General features: G+C 35.5%; 4 protein-coding genes across 5 annotated transcripts; 2 read left to right on the top strand and 2 right to left on the bottom strand.

The window, feature by feature from the left end:
* The first annotated feature begins 940 nt into the window (after window positions 1-940).
* LOC140861687 (ABC transporter C family member 10-like) lies at window positions 941-1,966 on the top strand. The gene has a single exon (XM_073264705.1). The coding sequence runs from the start codon at window positions 941-943 to the stop codon at window positions 1,964-1,966; it is 1,026 nt and encodes a 341-aa protein (XP_073120806.1).
* Window positions 1,967-11,112: 9,146 nt separating this feature from the next.
* Window positions 11,113-18,673, top strand: LOC140860276 (ABC transporter C family member 10-like). Its single transcript, XM_073263215.1, has 11 exons — window positions 11,113-13,155; window positions 13,403-13,723; window positions 13,860-13,946; window positions 14,678-15,271; window positions 15,369-15,533; window positions 15,677-15,971; window positions 16,046-16,260; window positions 16,329-16,634; window positions 16,806-16,869; window positions 17,198-17,437; window positions 17,518-18,673. Exons 1-11 carry the CDS (start codon window positions 11,161-11,163, stop codon window positions 17,622-17,624), a joined length of 4,389 nt encoding a protein of 1,462 aa, XP_073119316.1. The 5' UTR covers window positions 11,113-11,160; the 3' UTR covers window positions 17,625-18,673.
* Window positions 16,115-19,747, bottom strand: LOC140860277 (uncharacterized). 2 transcript variants are annotated; one of them, XR_012143663.1, is made up of 3 exons: window positions 19,204-19,747; window positions 18,547-18,726; window positions 16,115-16,254 (listed from the first exon to the last, which is right to left on the bottom strand). XR_012143663.1 is itself a non-coding variant. In XM_073263216.1 (2 exons), the coding sequence occupies exons 1-2, from the start codon at window positions 19,584-19,586 to the stop codon at window positions 18,621-18,623; spliced, it is 489 nt and encodes a 162-aa protein (XP_073119317.1). In that variant the 5' UTR covers window positions 19,587-19,746; the 3' UTR covers window positions 18,442-18,620. The 2 variants fall into 2 exon arrangements, 1 of the variants encoding a protein (XP_073119317.1); XM_073263216.1 differs by lacking the exon at window positions 16,115-16,254 and having other exon boundaries at window positions 18,442-18,726; window positions 19,204-19,746.
* Window positions 19,748-20,096: 349 nt separating this feature from the next.
* LOC140861686 (uncharacterized) lies at window positions 20,097-20,840 on the bottom strand. Its single transcript, XM_073264704.1, has one exon. The coding sequence runs from the start codon at window positions 20,838-20,840 to the stop codon at window positions 20,097-20,099; it is 744 nt and encodes a 247-aa protein (XP_073120805.1).
* Window positions 20,841-21,970: the final 1,130 nt, after the last annotated feature.

Genomic DNA, 21,970 nt, shown 5'->3' with positions numbered 1-21,970 from the left:
ATTTCTTATTTGCTATGTTATTCCCTTTATTTCAATTCATGCAATATATTGTTTACAAATAATCGAAACAGATATTGCAAAATCATATCAGTAGTTGCAAATAAAACGAAATTAATGAAGATAATTAATGCTTGAATTTAAAAATTAAGTACAAGAAGACTTAGTATTGTATGATTCAGTTTCTATCCCTAAGATTTATGCATTCATCGGCAAAATTTGTAAGACTGGAGTTCCTCTCACTTCAGTTTCTCTTCAAAACTGATTTTTTTTTTCAATTTATTTCTACTTCAGTTTGGGACAGATGATTGAGCATGGATGGAACAATAATCTTTACCTCCGTCAATTGCAATGTGCCAATTAATAATTCCACAATTTTCATCTTGCCACCACCTACTGTCATTAATGCTGATGCAAGGTTTCATCTAACAGACATGGATGGATTTATAATACATGCTCATTCTCCCTCATGCATAGAGCTCTTCTACGTTCTTAAAAATTGTTAACTATTTATTTATTAAATTTACTAGCTAATATTGTAAATTGATGGTTTTGTATTAAGTTCAGAGATCGATGGAGAATCTAAGGACTGTGTTTTGTGGAGAATCCAACTGTTCAGACAGCAACGAGGTCCCTTCTTCTTGCACAGAACATGTGTTGATTTTTTGTTTCGATGTCCTGCTCTTGATCGTCAACTTCTCCGCTATAGTTTTCAAGAAGTCATTGAAATCTTCAAATATGACTGGTTCTGTCTGCCACGTATCTAGTTTGCTGCATATAATATTAACCATTTTTAATGGTTCACTTGGATTGATCTATTTATATTTTGGCATCTGGATTTTGGAAGAAAAACTCGAGATATTGCACCTCTGCATTCTTGGATAACGTGCATGTTTCATGGATTGGTTTGGTTGTTAACCGGATTAACAGTTATCTGCAAGAAATGCGTTTTCGAAGAGCCTCCTTGAGGCTGCTAGCTTCTCTTGCATCCCTCTTCTCTGGTATTACTTGCGGGTTTTTGCTTTACATTGTTATCCTTCAAAGAGAGATGTCGATCAAAAAATTTTTGGATATTATTTCCTTGATAGGATCTTGTCTTTTGCTATTATGCACTTACAAAGGTTATAGTCATGAAGGGTGTCGCAACTACAAAGATATTCGCGATCCATTACTTAGTTCCGCCAATGATGATAGCGGTTTGAATCCATTCACCAAAGCTGGTTTTTTTAGTAAATTGACGTTTTTTTGGTTGAATCCATTGATGAAAAGGGGAACTGAGAAAACGCTTTTGGACTACGATATACCTGGTTTAGATGCGGTTGATCGAGAGGAGTCGTGCTATGTATCATATTCGGAGATATTGAGTAAAAGAAAACAGTCCGATAGATTATCTGAATGTGAAATCTTGAAGACCATTTTGTTGTGTCATTGGAGAGAAATAATCATATCCGGATTCTTTGCACTACTGAAAGTGATGACTGCCTCTGCTGGGCCTTTACTGCTCAAAGCCTTCATAAAAGTTTCTGAAGGAAAACAAAGTTTCAAGAATGAGGGATACATATTGGTTGCAACACTTTTCTCGACAAAGATCCTCGAATCGACGTTACAAAGACACTGGTATTTCAGGTCTAAACTAGTTGGTCTTAGAGTTAGATCCCTACTCACGGCAGTCATTTACCAAAAGCAACTGAGGTTATCGAATTCGGCTAAACTGAACCACTCGACTGGCCAGATAATGAACTATGTCACAGTTGATTCATACCGTATCGGAGAATTCCTGTTTTGGCTCCACCAAATATGGACTACAAGCCTACAACTCTGTCTTGCAATCCTCATCCTCTTCCAAGCTATAGGAATTGCAATGATCGTGTCCATGGGTCTTAATGATATGATAAAAATCCTAGCATATCTTTATTTATATTTTATAGATGTACCAGAATATTGCATAGATATACATAATTCTAGTTGACTTATACATTAAAATTCTATACGGACTAGGACTTTGTTCCTATAAATAAGGGATTTCTAACCCTTATTACGGTAGGTTGTATTTTTTCATAACGTCTCTCAACTCTTTTCATACACATCTCACCTGTGTCTTTTAAACGCTCTTTTATATACTTATATATGCTCTTTTATATGCTTTTACGCAATTTTCATACATATTTTTCCTATCTTTTCTATTGAATACTATACTGACTTGAGCATCGGAGTGTCTTCGCTTCGGGCGAGCCATCTCACATGTTTTATTTGATACACAAAAATATTTTGGAAGCATTTGGTTCGTTTTATTGAAGAAATTAGTTCGTTATTACCGGTTCAAGGTAATTTGTGTGGTGCGAAAATTTTTGAACGCTTCAATTGACGCCTTCTGTGGGAACGAAATATATTCTCATGTTCTCTACGGTTGAAAAAAAAAAAAAAAAAAAAAAGGAGGCTTCCAATAAAAATTTTGCAACAAATTTTTTGTTGATCTACAGTGGAGAAAAACATTATCATGAGAACAATATTCAATCATCAACACTGCCTTCAATCCTCCACGGTTATTTCTCGTCCGCCGCAGCACTCATCACCTATAGTACCTTCCACAAAATAACCAAAAACGAAAATCTCTAGCTACAAAATCCTAGCGAAATTCTACCTTTGTAGAATTTCATTAAACTCTCGTTTGCCACCAATCCCACGTCTTGCTTCCTCATGAATTTATCTGGAATCCCCGCTACTTATCAATTGGCCACCTTCACTGTTGTTTACCATTAGGGATGTAAATGAGACGAACAGTTCGGGTCTCGGCTCGTTAAAAGCTCGTTCGAGCTCGTTTAATGAGGCTCGTTAAGGCAAACGAACCAAGCTCGAGCTTTACAATATTCGGCTCGTTAGCTCGTGAACATGCTTGTTAACAGGCTCGTTAACAAGCTCGTAAGTCATCTCTCAGACGAAAAAATAATAGTATTGATATTTAATTTATAAATTTACACTTTACTTATGAAAAATATTGAAAAATCTATAAAAATTAATTTATTGGAATAAAATTACAAATTTTAATAATAATATTATATTTTTTCAAATATATAATTTAGTTTTTAATTAATTTAATGAATATTTAAATTTATAATTTAAATATATTAAGCTCATTTAGGCTCGATAAAAGCTCGGATAAGCTCGTGAGCCATGAATATATTCGTTAAATAAGCTCGGGCTCGGCTCGTTTATAAATGAACCGAGCTTGAACATTCAAAAGCTCGGCTCGGCTCGTTTACATCCCTACTTACCATGAAGGGACATGGTCCAAGCCATTGTCTCTGCCTTGTGCGCTCGCATAAGTTCTGATTTATAACTCACCCCCTGCGTGTCAAGGCCGAACACACACCAGAAACCACCATGCAACAGCCGAAAAACATAAAGGAATGAAGACAACAACGATTTTCTCATGGGTTGTACCATTCTCTTATGTTTCGTCGCTTGTCGGACTTCCATACCATGAAACTTAGTTTTCAGTATTTTATTTGAACTACAAGTAAGACTTTGGGACTCTTCTGCACTTTCCCTTGGATATTCTGGAAAACGCTGCTCCATGGACAACTCAACTCCAAGGCCAAAATTATTCTGAAACCATCACCTCGTGTAGTCACGGTGCCTATAAAATTCATGAACCAGATTTGAGTAGTAAATTATTCATTCAAAAAGGAACAAGGTATGCACGATCACTCCTTGATTAATAATACAAATATATAAAGTTTGAGAAAAATTCCCAATTTCTATGCAAACCATTGCTGATGTAGTTTCGATTATCATATATCCATAGCTTCTTTTTTATTATCATATATCCATAGCTTCGTGGGTTGCAAAAGAGTGCATTTGTCTTCGTCCAATTCAGTGTTTTTCGGCCTCTTAATTGGACCTTGCCTGAACACTTTTACCATCAAACATCTTAGTTTGGCACCTTGTGACAACCTAGTCAAGCCTACTCAGCAACTCGAGAAATATAGATAAGTCTTATATTATTTTTATTTTTACAAACAATTCTTGTTGTGACAAATCTTGGGATATCTCATAATAAATTTTTTATGTGAATTCATACGTTTAATTAACTCAATATTATAGTGTACTTTTATTGTCTTGTATTTTTTTTGGGGTTATTTTACAGATATCGGACATGCAATCTTGCAGTAAGACCCAATTCTATTATATTGGGCATGCAATCTTGCAGTAAGGCCTAATTATATCACATCGGGCATGCAATCTCGTTGTAAGGCCCTATTTTACGTCATCGGGTGTGCAATCTCTCTACAAGGCTCTATTTTATGTCATTGGGCATGTAATCTAGCACTAAGGTCTCAATTTATGGCTCGATACTTTATAAGCCCAACATATAGCTTGACAATTATGATGTAATACCACGCAATTCGTTGTCAGCTCAGAAAGTCCGACCAAGTTCGGCACATACCACGCAATTCGTGGTCAAACTCTAAAGTTCAACCAAGCTCGGCACATACCACGCAATTTGTGGTCAAACTCAAAAGTCCGACCAAGCTCGGCATATACCACGCAATTCATGGTTAAACTCAAAATCCCGACCAAGCTCGGCACATCCCACGCAATTCGTGGTTATCTTAAAAGCCCGACTAGCTTAACACAATGTAAGCCCATTAACTTGGCACATATATAAGCCCAATCACACGCTTGGCAACAACAGTTATTTTTTAATGCCCTTTATTTGGGCTCGGTGTTCAGCAGAGTATTTTCTATTGCTCTTTATTTGAGTTTGGCTCTAAGCAGATCTTCATCTACAGATATTTATTTGAGATATACTTTCAAATGGTTCATATCATCGTTATATCAGACTATATTTCTGTTTGGATAGTTACTTTGGATCTCTATGGTCTTCTTGCGGCAATCAGTATTTTCTTGGATTCCGTCTTATGCTCAGTTATATGTTGGTTACGGTTTGGCCTGACTTATTATTGGCCATATTATTTTGTGCATCTCAGTAATCTCACTCTGTTGTGAACGCTTAAAGGAAACTGCAAAAGTTAGAATATTGTTTACATGCTCTAAAATAAAAATTCAACCACTTCAAAGTTCCTCCTCGTTTCACTCGCCGTCACTTCTCTCTGGGAGGTAGTATTGATGATATGATAAAAATCTTATCATATCTTTATTTATATTTTAGATATATATCAGAATATTGCATAGATATCCATAATTCTAGTTGACTTATATATTAAAATTCTATACGGACTAGGACTCTGTTCCTATAAATAAGGGATCTCTAACCCTTATTACGGTAGGTTGTATTTTTTTCATAATGTCTTCCAAATATTTTCATACAAATCTCACCTATGTCTTTTATACGCTCTTTGATATACTTCTATATGCTCTTTTATATGCTTTTACGCACTTTCCATACATCTTTTTCATTTTTTTTTATTGAATCATATACTGACTTGAGCGTCGTAGTGGCTTCGCCTTTGGGCGAGCCATCTCACATGTTTTCTTTGATACACAAAATATTTTGGAAGCATTTTGTTCGGTCTATTGAAGAAATTGGTTCGTGATTACCAGTTCAAAGTAATTTGTGTGATGTGGAAATTTTTGAACGCATCAGACGTCATAATTCTCATCGTTCTTTGCAATTCACCATTGGGAATTTTCAACACAAGTTTCAATCTAAGCTTATGAAGGCGCGGGACGAGAGGCTGAAGAAGATGTCAGAGGCTGTTTTGAACATGAAGGTGTTGAAATTATCTACATGGGAAACTCATTTTAGGGAAGTGATTGAAAAATTGAGGGTCATTGAAGAAAACTGTATGTGGGCAGTTCAGCTGTGTCAAGCGAACTACATTGTCATTGTTTGGTCATCTTCTTTTTTAGTCTCTTCTGCCACGTTTGGTATAGGGGATCAAACAAACTGAATCGAACCGAATAAAGGTAAAATTTTAAAGCTTGAATTCGGCTAGATAAGATTATATTTGAGTTCGAACTCGATTCAAAGCTCGATAATTTCAAATATTTTGGCTCGAGCTCGGCTCGAAACATTCGAACATATTTGTGAACTATTTCTCGGATATTATGGTTCGAAAAGCTTGAAATGTTCAAAAAGGTTCGAAATGTATATATATTTATTATATAACTAGATGGGTTGCACGTGCGTTGCACGTAAGAAACGCACGTAAGAACATATTGATTAAAAACATGTTTATAAAATTATCATCATTAGGAAGTGAAATTAATCATCAAAGATGCCTAGAGTCTATCTTCTTATACAATTAATCTTTTTATTTCCTTGATTAAAAAAATTTTTCGAAGAAAATAATTTTAGTAAACACGACAATAAATTTTTATGTTGTTCATTATATCATGTGTATTATTTTATAAACTTTGTCTTCATGGTTGATAAAGGAATAATGATGGTAAATATAAGATATGCACTAACTCACTCACTCACCTAAAAGCTAAATCACACACACACACAAATATTAAGATCAGGTGTTCCTCTTTCACGGCTCACCCAACCAACCAAATCATATATATTGTACGTGATATCAATCCTTTTGATTCGAATAAACTCTATCCTAGAAATAATTAAGAATCATATTAGAAAATAAATTTATTTTAGCCAAATCATTTAAATATGAAATTACTGGAGCCTTTTGTCTCATAATTAATAATTAATTAAATAATGTAGTGATGAAGTTGGTTGGGCGCTGCAATTATTAAGATGCATGTTTCTTAATTGAGTTTGAGTTTTCCTAAACCTTCGAGGGTTATGAAGAAGGAAAATTTATTAGTTTTGGTCCCTTAATAAAGAGTTACAAAGTTTTCTCCTACTTTGTCTATGGATAGACTTCAAGAAGTAAGAAATAAAAATAAAAAAATTAAAAACCTGTAAAACAGGTTAATATATTTGTGTTGCTCTTATTAGAATGTTTATTTCGACTCCTACATTCTAAGGGACCTTTTTAATTATCATGTTCTCCATAATATGGTGGTACATTAGACTCATCAAGTTCAATTCACGTGCTCAAGATTTTATCATTCGATTTGGGACTCTTATGATAAGATTCTTAGGATGTATTATTTATTTAAATTTGGGACTTTTATGATAAGATTTTTAGGCTGTATTATTTATTTCAAATATCAAATATTATTTTTTTGGGTCTTTTGTGTCTTACTTTTTGGTATAACTCTTATACTATATATATTTGTCAAGTAGTTTGTGCATAAAATCTCATCAAGTTAATAATTCATCAGAGCTCTTCCAGAACTGCGTAGAAAACCAGTTTATAAACAAGCTATCAAGTATCAAGCGAAGCAAAAAATCAAAATTAAAAATTATTCCATAATGAAATTCTAGTCCCCCTTTTTCTTTTCTTTTTTTAAGAGAGAGTGAAATTCTAGTTCTAAAGTTAAAAAATGGATGTAGATCGCTCCAAAAATAGTATTTAATTAACATTTCCAGAAGAAAAGTTTCTATCTTTGATAATGGCTATTCTTAACATTAATAATTAAAATATTTATTTATTTAAAAAAGTCATAAACGTTATTAATTTTTTCTTGAAATTTATAAAGCAATGTCTCCATTTCAATATAATATGTTCAAAAAATATTATTCGTGACCTATCCAATTTTGATGTGCTACTGCATATTCACGTATAATAATAATAATAATAATAATAATAATAATAATAATAATAATAATAATAATAATAATAATAATAATAATAATAATAATAATAATAATAATAATACAATTCAACATATTAAAAATAACAAATTAAGAAAAATCAAAGTACATTAATTAACTTTTTCCCCAGAAAAGCCAAATATCTTCAAATCATAGTTAGTATTAATTAGGATCAAATGTTTATCATTACACCAAAAACTATAAGAGTGATGCTACATGTACACGGAAGGTTACACATTCGGTTACACGTTATACTTGACATTACATAAATATCCTTGATGTATTTTGGAAAGAATTTTTTCAAATAAAATAGAGGGATAATTTTATAATTTCATGTGGAGTGTGTAAGCCAACATGTAACCTTCTATGTAGATATAGCATTTCCCAAACTATAATTGTTAGAAGAGACATGACTTTATGTTCTTTTATTTATGATAAAGTAGAACTGCATATTAAACGACAAAAAGACATGAGAGGTGTCACCTTGTATCTTACTATTGGTGGTGTTTCCACCTAAGATCGGTCTTACTTAACGTTCCTCTTTCATGGTTCACCCAACCAACCAAATCATATAGCAACTTAGAAGCTCGATATACGAGAGCTTCCGAGAATGTCACATATATCGGTACTTCTTTTGCTCAAGCACTCTCAATCAACCGGGGATTACTTCATATGAGTGACTTTAAATGCAACTCAATCGGCATGGGTAAGAGAATACCGACAGATATCGATGAATTAAGGATGGTGAATTATTTACCATTACAAATTACGATACGCCAACCCATCAAATATTTTCATGTTGATTGGTGTGCTCACGCAAATATTGTGAATCGATTCACTAAATGTTTTTTTTAATCAAATGAAAACCATGTAAACGAATTCTTGGAAATACCTATGCGAGCACAATCGCATGCAATAATTAATAGATCCACACGACCACTCATCCTCTACTTGCAGTGTGCGCTTCACTGGCTGTTGTTCCATCTCCAATCTTCACTGAATTAAAGAAACGAGTATTTTTCTCATCAAAAGTTATAAAACAAAGCTCCAAATAAAACAAGAAAAATTTAAACTAAATTAAAGTGAAGCAACGAACAGAAATTGAAAACGAATTATCATTAAACAAAGAGCAAAGGAAGCCCCCTCTAAAATATGGTCGACTAAATTAATCGGGTATCTATGATGGTAGGTAGGTAGACAGATTCATGTGGAAAATAAATGGCAGTGGACTTCTGAAGAATGTTTCATGCCCATGGTTTATCCTCTTCCCCGATGTTTCCAAATGCCCATAGTCAATATTCAAAGATATTTTAAAGGTAAAACAAAGATTTTGAGAAGACGTATAGTCATTTTAAACAAGTATTTAATATAATGATAGATATTAATCATTGAGGAAAACCAAGATATGCAAATAAATCAAGAAAAATTAGTGTAAAATGCAAAACAAAGATTGAAAAGACGTATAGTGATCTTAAATGATGTTTCCAAATGCCCATAGACCATCGTCAATATTCAAAGATATTTTAAATGTAAAACAAAGATTGAGAATACGTATAGTCATCTTAAATGAGTATTTAATGATAGATATTAATCATTGAGAAAAACCAAGATATGCAAATAAATGAAGAAAAATTAGTGGAAAATGCAAAACAAAGATTGAGAAGACGTATAGTGATCTTAAATGAGTATTTAATGATAGATACACAAGCAAATAAATGAAGGGACATTAGTGTAAAATCACAAATAAACTCATATATTTAGAAGGATATAGATTATATTATATTTATTAAATATTAAGGCTCGCAAACTATTAGGAACTACCGAACAAAATAATTTTGGCTCGAGCTCGGCTCGAAAAAAAGTTCGAACATGTTTGAATTCGGCTCGAGTTTGATAAAGCTCGAATACGAATCAAATATTTATCTAGCGAGCTCGTAAAGCTCACGAATCGGCTCGATTCGTTTGCACCTCTAGTTTGGTACCTGCTATTTTATTGGTTTTTCGTGACGTCATATATGTACGAAAGATCTTATCTGTAAGCGCAAGATTGATGAAGTATGTTTTGTTTTGATCACGCAGTCTTCAGATGGTTTCAGTTTTGCTATCTTTTAGTCTTGGTAATTCGGTTTAGCTTTGTTGAAGCGGTTTAGCACTGAGAGACTACTTCAATTTAGCTCGATAAACTAAATGCAGTTTAGCAAGTGAACTTAGTTTGATTGCTTTGATCCGATTGATGGTTTTAGTTTGGCTCTGGTCAAGAGTCAATTACTAAGTTTTGCCTATTTCATTTTGGCTTCGGTCAAAAGCAACTTAATTTACTTATGTAGTTTTGGTCAAAAACTTATTCAATTTTCTTCTTCAGTTTTTCTTATGTAATTTCGTCGATATCAGAACTATTTAGATTTCAACAAAAATGCCTAATTATTTATATATTGCACGTAAAACATGCATAGGAAGACGTCTAATATTAAATAAGATATAGTACAAAGTTGTGACGGGAAAATTTTTAACGTGTCACAGGGTATGGAATGTGGACGCTGCATAACTTTTTTAATCTTTATTCATTGAGTCCGAATTTCATTTAGTTCAATTTTTGGTAATTAAATAAAATTTAAAATCTCATCCACCAACCAAATCTCACATCTATTCAACTCTCTAGAATTTTTATTTTGTCTTTGTATATGGTTAATGGTAGATTTTAGCAATCATTCTAATTAATTTTTTTATTACGCTATTAATATAAGAATAAAAGGTATTAGTGTTGATGGAGGGTTTATGTTACCTTTCTTTTTTTAAAAAAAAATGAAAAATAAAAAACAATTGTTCTACTATGAAAGATATTGTTAAAATCGTTTCCCGTTTATCTCAGTTCTGTTTATTTTAATGAAGACCTTTTTTGAAAAAACAAAATAAAATTTTATGCTTCCAGCTTTCAGCTAAAAATCCGTCAGCATGGAATATCTTTTTTAAAACTTCAGTATTTTATTTTTGTTTCAATTTAAGCCATTTAGGCATGCTCCAAATTTCAATATTCTAGTGTACAAAAAAATATACAAGAAATTTGAATGTATAGTTTGTTCGCTCGACATTGATTGCGATAGAAAATGTGGTTCGATGAAGAATGTTGATGAACTATGAATTTGTAGATATTTTTTCATTGAATTTTTTGCCTCTAAACTTTTCCTCCGTCAATTGCAACGTGCCAATTAATTGAGCATGGATGATACCATAAACTTTTCCTCCCTCAATTGCAACGTGCCAATTAATTGATTATTCCACAATTTGCAGCTTGCCGCCACCTACTGTCATTAATGTTGATGCAAGGTTTCATCTAACAGAGCATGATTAATGGATTTATAATACATGCTAATCATTCTCCCTCTTCCACATTCTTAAAACTTGTTAACTATTTATTATTTACTAAATTTACAAGCTAATATTGTAAATTGGTGGTTTTGTATTAAGTTCAGAGATCGATGGAGAATCTAAAAACTGTATTTTGTGGAGAATCCAACCTTTCAGACAGCAACGAGATCCCTTCTTCTTGCACAGAACATGTGTTGATTCTCTGTTTCGATGTCCTGCTCTTGATCGTCAACTTCTCCGCTATAGTCTTCAAGAACTCATTGAAATCTTCAAACGTGACTGGTTCTGTCTGCCGTTTATCCAGTTTGCTGCATATAGTATCAGCCATTTTTAATGGTTCACTTGGATTGATCTATTTATCTTTTGGCATCTGGATTTTGGAAGAAAAACTGAGAAAAACTCGCGATATTGCACCTCTCCATTCGTGGATAACGTGCATGTTTCATGGATTGGTTTGGTTGTTAACCGGATTAACAGTTAGTCTGCAAGGAAGGCGTTTTCGAAGAGCCTCCTTGAGGCTTCTAGCTTCTCTTGCATTCCTCTTCTCCGGTATTACTTGCGGGTTTTCGTTTTACATTGCTATCCTTCAAAGAGAGATGTCGATCAAGAAATTCTTGGATATTATTTCCTTGATAGGATCTTGTCTTCTGCTATTATGCACTTACAAAGGTTATAGGCATGAAGGGTGTCGCGACGACAAAGATATTCGCGATCCGTTACTTAGTTCCGCCAATGATGACAGCGGTTTGAATCCATTCACCAAAGCTGGTTTTTTTAGTAAATTGACGTTTTGGTGGTTGAATCCATTGATGAAAAGGGGGACTGAGAAAACTCTTTCGGACGACGATATACCTGGTTTAGATGCGGTTGATCGAGCCGAGTCGTGCTATGTATCATATTCGGAGATATTGAGTAGAAGAAAACAGTCAGATAGATTATCTGAATGTGAAATCTTGAAGACCATTTTGTTGTGTCATTGGAGAGATATAATGATATCCGGATTCTTTGCACTACTGAAAGTGATGACTGCCTCTGCTGGGCCTTTACTGCTCAAAGCCTTCATAAAAGTTGCTGAAGGAAAACAAAGTTTCAAGAACGAGGGATACATATTGGTTGCAACACTTTTCTTGACAAAGATCCTCGAATCGACGTCACAAAGACACTGGTATTTCAGGTCTAAACTAGTTGGTCTTAGAGTTAGATCCCTACTCACGGCAGTCATTTACCAAAAGCAACTGAGGCTATCGAATTCGGCTAAACTGAACCACTCGACTGGCCAGATAATGAACTATGTCACGGTTGATTCATACCGTATCGGAGAATTCCCGTTTTGGCTCCACCAGATATGGACTACAAGCCTACAACTCTGTCTTGCAATCCTCATCCTCTTCCAAGCTGTAGGAATTGCGACGATCGCGTCCATGGCTGTCATAATTCTCACCGTTCTTTGCAATTCGCCGATTGGGAAGTTGCAACACAAGTTTCAATCTAAGCTTACGAAGGCGCAGGACGAGAGGCTGAAGAAGATGTCCGAGGCTGTTTTGAACATGAAGGTGTTGAAATTATTTGCATGGGAAACTCATTTTAGGGAAGTGATTGAAAAATTGAGGGCCATTGAAGAAAAATGCCTGTGGGCAGTTCAGCTGTGTCAAGCTAACTACATTGTCATTTTTTGGTCATCTTCTTTTTTAGTCTCTTCTGCCACGTTTGGTACCTGCTATTTTCTTGGTTTTCCGTTATCTTCTACGAATGTTTTCACCTTTGTCGCGACTTTACAGCTGGTCCAGGAACCGGTCAGGTTTATTCCTGATGTTATTGCAGTGTTTATTCAGGCCAAAGTTGCGTTTTCAAGGATTGCGAAGTTCTTGGCAGAGCCTGAACTGGAAACCGCGAGTGTTAGAGTTAAGTCCAGTCTATGTGATGCAACAGTTATATTTCAATCGGCTGATCTGTCGTGGGATGAGAATCCGTCGAGGTTAACTCTTCGGAACATAAGTTTGGGCGTTAAACATGGCGACAAGATTGCCATCTGTGGCGAGGTGGGTTCGGGGAAGTCGACTCTTCTTGCTGCTATTCTTGGAGAGGTTCCAATAACCGCTGGAACTGTGAGTACTTTCCTTTCTTTTCATCAGTTTCTTAAGGTGGTGTGGAGGAATGTGGCATTTGATCAATGCTATTGGTCAAGTTAGAATTCTAAATAAAAAACCCGGTTGTCCTCATTGATCCCCGACCCGTTTTTAAAAAAGGGTCTTTTTAAATGTTTCTATAATTTTGTATAGTTTGAAGTTACTACTGCTGATCAAACAAAATCTTTTCAAAAGTGATAGATTTTTCCCTAATATGTTCGTTTAGGTTCAAGTGCATGGGACAATTGCCTATGCGCCTCAATCAGCTTGGATTCAGACAGGAAGCATCCGAGAAAACATTCTCTTTGGGTCTACCTTCGATGGCAACAAATATCAAGACACACTAAATAGGTGTTCGTTGGTTAAAGATCTAGAGCTGCTACCTTTCGGTGATCTCACGGAGATAGGCGAAAGAGGAGTTACTCTCAGCGGCGGCCAAAAGCAACGGATTCAACTCGCTCGTGCTATGTACAAGGATGCCGATATATATCTCTTGGATGATCCTTTTAGTGCTGTCGATGCGCACACGGCCTCGAGCCTGTTTAACGTTAGTATATTCTCGTTGCCAAGTAATCTTTTCTTCTTGTGTACGATATAGTAATCAAAACGTGACATCTAAAATTTTTTAATTACACTATTTAATATTAGCTTTGGCATGGTACAAGTCATTTTAGTTTTGACAGGATTATGTTTTGGGAGCTCTCTCAACGAAGACAGTCGTGTTGGTGACTCATCAAGTTGATTTTCTTCGTACATTTGATTCTGTTTTGGTGAGTTTGTCTTATATGATTTTTTTTTTTTTTTAGTTATTGGCTTGTACTCCCATCCTACTTATTTAGGTTGCATTTCATTTCATATGTTTCAAGTATATGGTACAATTTCCGTATTTAGTGTTATCTCACTTTTACCATTGTTTCAAAAAAATTTAAATTAATATCTTACTAAATATTCATCAAATGACAGCAAAATGAGAAATTGTTTTATAAAATTACTTTTCCAACACTATCATAGATAGTGTTTGAGAATATGTGTGAAAACACACACAAGCCTAAATGAGTAAATACGGATGAAATATGAATCTTGTTAGTCCACGAGTTCTATATTTTTTTTGCTTTCGCTTTGTTTTGTTTTTCTTTTTTAAGTGATGAACGAGGAGGTTCAGCTTGCACCTCGATGTCAACAAGAACTCTATGTCACATCACATGAACAAAAGCCCCATAGGCCGTAGCTTTATTATTATTATTATTATTATTATTTTCCAAGAATAAAACAGAACTCGAACCCCAGCCTTAATGTAAACTGAATTCGATTTTTAAAAAAAATGAAAAAATATCAAACTTCAAATCGAACTCGATCTCAAATATATCTATTTCGAACCAAATTACAACCTTATATCTTTCATCATACATCCTTAGTTGCACAACTAAGTGAAATCCATCTCAAATTTAATAATAATTCGAAATAATTGATGCTAAAAATATATTTTGTGTTGTTTGACCAGTTCATGTCAGATGGGAAAATCTTGCATGCTGCTCCTTATTCTCAGCTGCTAGCCACAAGCCAAGGATTTTGGGACCTTGTCAATGCACACAAAGAAACTCCTGGTTCTTCCGAGGTGCTTTCAGAGTTTACTTCTTCCCAGAATTGTGGATCTTCTTCCGGAGAAATTCGAAAACATCATGCAGAAATGGAAGCTAAAACATCTGAAAATGAGTATCAACTGATAAAAAAAGAAGAAAGAGAAGTGGGGGACTCTGGACTGAAGCCATATATTCTATACTTGAACCAGGACAAAGGAGTTTTCTTCTTCTCTGTGGCTGCTCTCAGTCATCTTATATCTCTTGCAGGCCAGATTATGCAGAATGCCTGGATGGCTGCAAATGTTGATGACCGAAACGTCACCACATTTAGATTGATCGTCGTGTACTTGCTGATCGGACTCGTTTCATCGCTATTCATAATTTGTAGAAGCATATCAACAGTTGTTTTGAACATGAAGATGTCTAGAGGGATATTTTCGCAGCTGTTGATGGCTCTATTTCGTGCTCCGGTTTCTTTTTATGACTCTACGCCTTTGGGAAGAATACTGAGCCGGGTACAGATTTAGTAGATTTTGACTCATTCCCTCTCCTTTTGTTGCGCGAATGTACCTATGAAATCTACGCTCTTCTTGTGTATTGTCGTTCATGCAGGTCTCTTCTGATTTGAGTGTAGTTGATCTCGATGTTCCTTTCAACTTGTTGTCCGCGGCTGCGATGACCTCAAACTGTTATTCCTACATGGTGGTGTTGGCTGTCATCACGTGGCAAGTGGTGTTGATCGCCTTACCGATGATCTTTTTCGTCATGCGCTTGCAGGTAATTGTCATCGAGGTCAGAAGAATATGAACTATAGAGATTTTAAGGGATGGAGATGTCTTTAATACCTTATTCAGATGTGTCCCTTGTCTTATTCTCTATCCCTTTCAAAAAGACATCTGATTTGAATTTTTCCTGTGTAGAGGTACTACTTTTCCTCAGCCAGAGAGTTGATGCGGATTAATGGAACTACAAAATCTTTGGTAGCAAATCATCTTGCTGAATCTATGGCTGGAGTCACCACAATACGAGCTTTTGAAGAGGAAGAACGTTTTTTTGCCATGAATCTTCAGTTTATAGACACCAATGGAAGCCCATATTTCCACTATTTTTCAGCAAACGAGTGGTTGATCCAGCGCCTGGATATACTTTGTGCAACTGTTCTTTCATTTGCAGCATTGTGCATGGTTTTACTTCCACCCGGAACTGTGAGCTCTGGTATGCAGTATCTATCTCGTTTCGGATACTCAAATCTTGGATTAAGCTTTCCTCATTTCCATTTTCTGTTGCAGGATTTGTTGGGATGTCTTTGTCCTACGGTCTCGCGTTAAACTCGATCCTCACTTATTCCATTAACACTCAGTGCTCGTTATCAAACTATATTGTTTCTATAGAAAGGCTTGATCAATATATGCATATACCGAGTGAGGCACTCGAAGTGATAGAAGAGAATCGCGCCCCTATCAACTGGCCAACTGAGGGAAGAGTAGAGATTCAAGACCTAAAGGTAACAATTCATTAATCAGTTCTGATTTCCAATATCAAATGCTCATAGTTATTTTCATTGGAAAACAGATCAGATATAGACCCAATTCGCCACTTGTTTTACGCGGCATTAATTGCATATTTGAAGGGGGACACAAAGTTGGCATCGTTGGCCGAACCGGCAGTGGGAAGACTACTCTTATTAGTGCCTTGTTTCGACTAGTAGAGCCTGCAGGAGGAAAGATTTTGGTGGATGGAGTTGATATATTAGGAATCGGGCTTCATGATCTGAGATCTCGTCTGGGGATTATACCTCAAGACCCTACACTTTTTAATGGAACTGTTAGGTACAATCTGGATCCCTTGGGTGAACATACAGAACAAGAACTCTTGGAGGTAAAATAATTGTTGATTTTTTTATAGTTTAATTCCCTAAATTTTCAACAGATTTAAAAAAGATGTTTGTTTCTGAGTATGTTCTTGTGATAAATTAGATAATAACGCCTCCTTTTTTTTTCTTTTTTCTTTTTCTCCTCTTTTTATGCCTTTGGTTGGTTGAAACTAAAGGTTCTTGGGAAGTGTCAGCTCAAGGAAGCCATTCAGGAGAAGAAAAATGGATTAGACTCTCTAGGTATGTTATGTTACCAAACATCTATGATTATAACAAATCTATGATTATAACAAAACCAATAAGTGATTATAGCAATACAATTCAAATCATTTGAACTGTACAGAGTCAAGGTGCTGTGTCTTGATCATTTGGTACATAAGAAAAACAGGAAAATCGTCCTCCGGACAATTGTTCCTGCAACTTATAGGAATCAAATGTGTGACAATGTCTTGATACCATTTATGATATCGAGTAACTACTGCTAAATTAAAGTTATTCCTAATAGTAAAAAAGAAACCATCATGTTTATGTGACGTTACAAAACAAACCAAAAAATGTGACACTACAGTGGTAGAAGATGGATCAAATTGGAGTATGGGGCAACGCCAATTGTTCTGTTTGGGGCGTGCTTTACTAAGAAGAAGCAAGATCTTGGTACTCGACGAAGCAACTGCATCTATTGATAATGCTACCGACATGATCTTGCAGAAGATTATTAGGACAGAATTTACAGACTGCACTGTTATCACAGTAGCACATAGAATACCAACTGTGATGGACTGTAATATGATTCTTGCCATCAGCGAAGGTGAGTATTTGTAATTCATCCTTTCCTACTTACCACACAACATTTTAGAAATAAATTTAACTCATATCCGTGTAATACAGGAAAACTGGTTGAATATGATGAACCAATGAATCTAATGAAAAGAGAGGATTCCTTGTTTGGGAAGCTTGTTCAGGAATATTGGTCTCACCATGACTCTGCAGAATAGGAGCGAAACATCTACTGCAAGAAGGTGTATGTTTGTGTGGTAGTAAGTTCGTGTTTATTCTACATGTGTTCATAATGTTCTTTACATGTAACCTGTAACAGCTAACTCGACTTCGTGAATGAAAACTAAAGGGCTTGTAGGAAATGTTTCAAAACCATGAAAAAAAAATTTTAAGCACACCATGTCAATCTAAAGTATTAAGATAAACACGGGAGATGAGTTAAGCAGAAGAAGCAGTAAGCCGACAGTAACGTGATGATCTGGAGAGAATGTAAGAGGCAGGATATGAGGATAACTAAATCACTATATGCGATCTAGCACGTAGACTTCCAGCCAACGGAAGAATGCTTTCGGTATAGACAAGAAATAGTAAGGACAAACAAAAAGAACTACGTGCACCATCTTCGACAATAACTCTCAATCTCTCAGTGACATACACATGCACCATATCTGCAGAATCAGTTTCCGTAAGTTAATTAGTTCCTAAAGACGATTTAAGCCTAACAGTCTGATGCATGTTTTGGGCCTGTAGCAGCAAGTCAACTTAAGTCAATTCCATTCTACATAAGTCGCTGCAGAGAGGCATAATATACTCGCGATAGTTTTAAAATAGCTATTCAGGTCTCTGCTTTTGTTCTGTAAATGCCACTTCCAACTAAGATACTTTTCATCCGCATACTTATTCGGTTATTCCTTATATCCATTTAAACACGAGTATGAACGATAATCATGCTCTGGGAGAGTAGAAAATGTGGGATCCCAATTTTCAAAACACTTGTAAAATCAAGTGTATTATAATTAATTCTGAGCACGAAACTAATGTAATTTTCAATTATAAGATTGTGGTTACCCACTAACAAAGACACAACATAGAAAAGGAAGATTTCAACGTGAGTATTTCTCTTAGATAAGTCATGCTTACAATGTCACCGAGCAATGGTCGTTTTTTTGGTTGATTATCTAGGAAAAATTGTGGATGATGATAGACTCTAAGGATCATGGCCCTCCAAGGACCGCATTCTCGATATCTTCTCTACTCAGCGCGTAACTGAATCTTCTTTCGATATCTTTCTCAAGATTTCCAGGTCCATTCTTCAGATACCTGCATTCCAGTCCCATTTACGTTAAAAACTTCAAGACTTCAACCAAAACTTGAACTTACAGCACATGTGACAGAAGGCAAGAACACACAACAATTTTAATATAAGAATATGAAGCTAAGAACTTCAACGAGTGAACTTAGACAAGGTGAACTACATAATACTTGTGTACTACAGGCAACGAAAGCTGGTTAATTCTAATAATAAACAAAAGAAACGTGACAATACAACACGTGAATCACCAAATTCAATAATCGAAAACTAAAAAAAAAATCTTGAGCAACAAAATCCTAACATTGATTCTTCATATCAGAGGGGCAATACATTGAGGAGGTCATTTTAAAATTTTTAAAAAAATTTGACCGAAGTTGAAAAAATATATATATCTTTAAGAGAGCACAAGCTCATTGAACCAAAGAAACTATACATGTAGATATCTCAATTCTCAAGAAAAGAGCAAAACTTAAACAATTCCAGACCTTATGTACAAATCAGTGACATCAAGATTGAGCTGTGCATGCCAATCAGGATTCTCCACAAACCAAACAGCTCTATCATCTCTACTCTGATAAAATCCTAGACTTTTCAACCATGCTTCAACACACGGCAAGCTATGGGAGTAGAAGGGTTTCTTCCTATCAGGTAATTTCTGCAACCACTCATCTTCTTCTCCTGAAACTTCTGCCCCTTCTTCAGATGACTTGGTACGAAAAAGGGTCTTTCTTGATGCTGAAAAGGAGTAGAAATTACGAGGGGGATTCGGAAATCGCGTTGAAATTGAAAGGCTATTGTGGGAAACTACACTTGGAAAGGAGTATGGTGGTGTTGAAAGAACTGAAAAGTTGAAGATAGACACAGGCATTTCTTGAATTTTCACCTTTGGTTGATTATTTTTCAGGTTTGTGAAATTTTAAATACAATTTTTCTTCGGATTCGGGGAAATTGAGAGTGAAGGTGAGAGGGATATTTACGGATAGTATTCAAGTCCGGAATAGAAAACTGGAGAAGATGAAGGCCTAACAATTTTTTATAGATTTCAAGTACGCATGTGGGGCGGGCAGCTGATAGATCATAGACCTAACAATTTTTTATAGATTTCTTTTGGTTATTTTGCTTCGACTCGATTTTTTATGGGCAATTTGCTCAAAAATCCTCAAATGCAAACATGTTTTGTTTTGGGATCCCTAGTCATAAAATGTAATACAAAACAATACAAGATGTTGTACAAAACCATACAAGATGTAGTACAAATTAACAAAAAATGTAGTAAAAAAAAATGGCTAGGGAGTGCAGAGCATTTTATTCTCTCTTTTTTTCAGTAATAATTTTACTCATTCTTTTTTTTTTTTACGGGTAAAAACTTGTAATATTATTAATCACGATGAAGTTGTTTAATTACAAGATCTACCAACCAAACCGGAAAAGTTCCATACTCCCAAATCGTAAGATTTTGGGAAGGAAAAGAAAAATGCGCAATAGAATGAGCAACCATGTTCAATGATCGACGAACATGAAAAACTCTCGCATCTTGAAAACACCCGAGCAAAGAAGAAATATCTGTAGCGATAGCTCCAATATAGCTACGATCATCCTCCGGACAAGTGACTGCTCGCACCGCCAGAAGAGAATCAGAATAAACTTGAAGAAGCCCAAATCTTCGATCCTTAGCCAGAAGCAACCCCTCCCTTATTGCAATCAATTCAGCATACACCACTGATTGGGGTTTTTTAATTTTCTTTCCAAAAGCAACAACAATCTTACCCTCAGTATCACGAAACAGCCCACCAATTGCAAAGTTATTTGAATCAATATTATAAACCGCATCCACATCGAGTCTTAGCCATAGGGGAGGTGGCGTAGTCCAGCGAGAATTATTTCCCAGAACACTATCGTTGCGGAAATTGAGCATTGCCGCAGATGCTTTACGATGTTCTTCAAGTAAGATCCCTCCCTTATAAGCCGAAACAATATCATTCGATCTCTCCTTGTCATGAGCGATCCTGTTTCTATCAAGCCAAATAGCCCAAGCTCTCATAATAAATACCTCCAAATCTGCTCTGTCCACTGATTCTTTCAAGCACATAAAAATGTCTATAATCCCTAAATGCCTTATCATCTTCAAAACAGGCCAGAATGGAGTCTCTTTCCAACAACTCTTAATTTTTTAACACCATAGCAATGCGTGTTCAGTAGAATCATTCCCAGATTTACAAAGAGGACAAAATTCAACCATAGGCACATGATGTGATATTAAATTCTTAGAAGTTGGAATAATATTTTGCATTGTTCTCCACCAGAAAATTCTAGCTTTAGGAGGTATAGACAAACTCCAAATGAAATTCCACCACTTTCTCAAGAAATAATCAGAGCAATTTCGTGGGGGTTCAGAAGCTTCAATCTCAACTTTGTAACCTTCACGAACCGAGAATTTACCTTTGATATCCGAGTTCCAATACCGCAAATCCACCTGTAAAGAATAAATCAGTGGGATATTGATAATTTCCTGAGCAGTATTAGTATCAAATAAAGATGTTATCAGCGATCTATTCCAATTTCCATCTAACATGAGTTGATTAACAGTGGCAAGACGATCTTGACCACTTGGTTCTGGAATTCGATCTCTCAATCCAGGAACCCAACGATCCTGGTAGATTCTAATACTCTCGCCTTTTCCAACACGCCATCTAATTCCTTTCTCAAGTAGGGATCAACTCCATATCATAGAGCGCCAAATAAAGGAAGGATTACTACCGAGTTGTGCATCCATTATATCTTGGTGTCTAAAATATCTTCCTTTCAAGACTTGACTTACCAGCGATTGTGGCTCTTCAATAATCCTCCATATCTGCTTGGCTAAAAGAGCTTTATTAAAAGGCACCATTCTACGAAACCCCATTCCACCCAAACATTTTGGTGTGCTTAATTTTTTCCAAGACTGCCAGTGAATTTTCTTTTTTCCATCGTTAGTGCCCCACCAAAAATTAGCACACTCACGTTCAATCTCCTTGCAGACCGAAGTCGGAATACGGAAACACGACATAGCATAGTTTGGGATTGATTGCAACACAGACTTGATAAGAATTTCCTTTCCACCCAAAGAATAAGCTTTTGTACCCCACCCTTGCAACTTTTTGATAACCCTCTCCACAAGATATCGAAATTGAAGTTTCTTACCTCTAACCAAGAATGTTGGTAGACCCAAATATACATCATGACCTTGCACAATCGGGATTGAAAGAATTGATT

The sequence above is a fragment of the Henckelia pumila genome, chromosome 4, assembly GCF_033568475.1.
Source record: "Henckelia pumila isolate YLH828 chromosome 4, ASM3356847v2, whole genome shotgun sequence".
Lineage (NCBI taxonomy): Eukaryota > Viridiplantae > Streptophyta > Magnoliopsida > Lamiales > Gesneriaceae > Henckelia > Henckelia pumila.
This window is presented reverse-complemented; position numbering and strand designations above follow the sequence as displayed.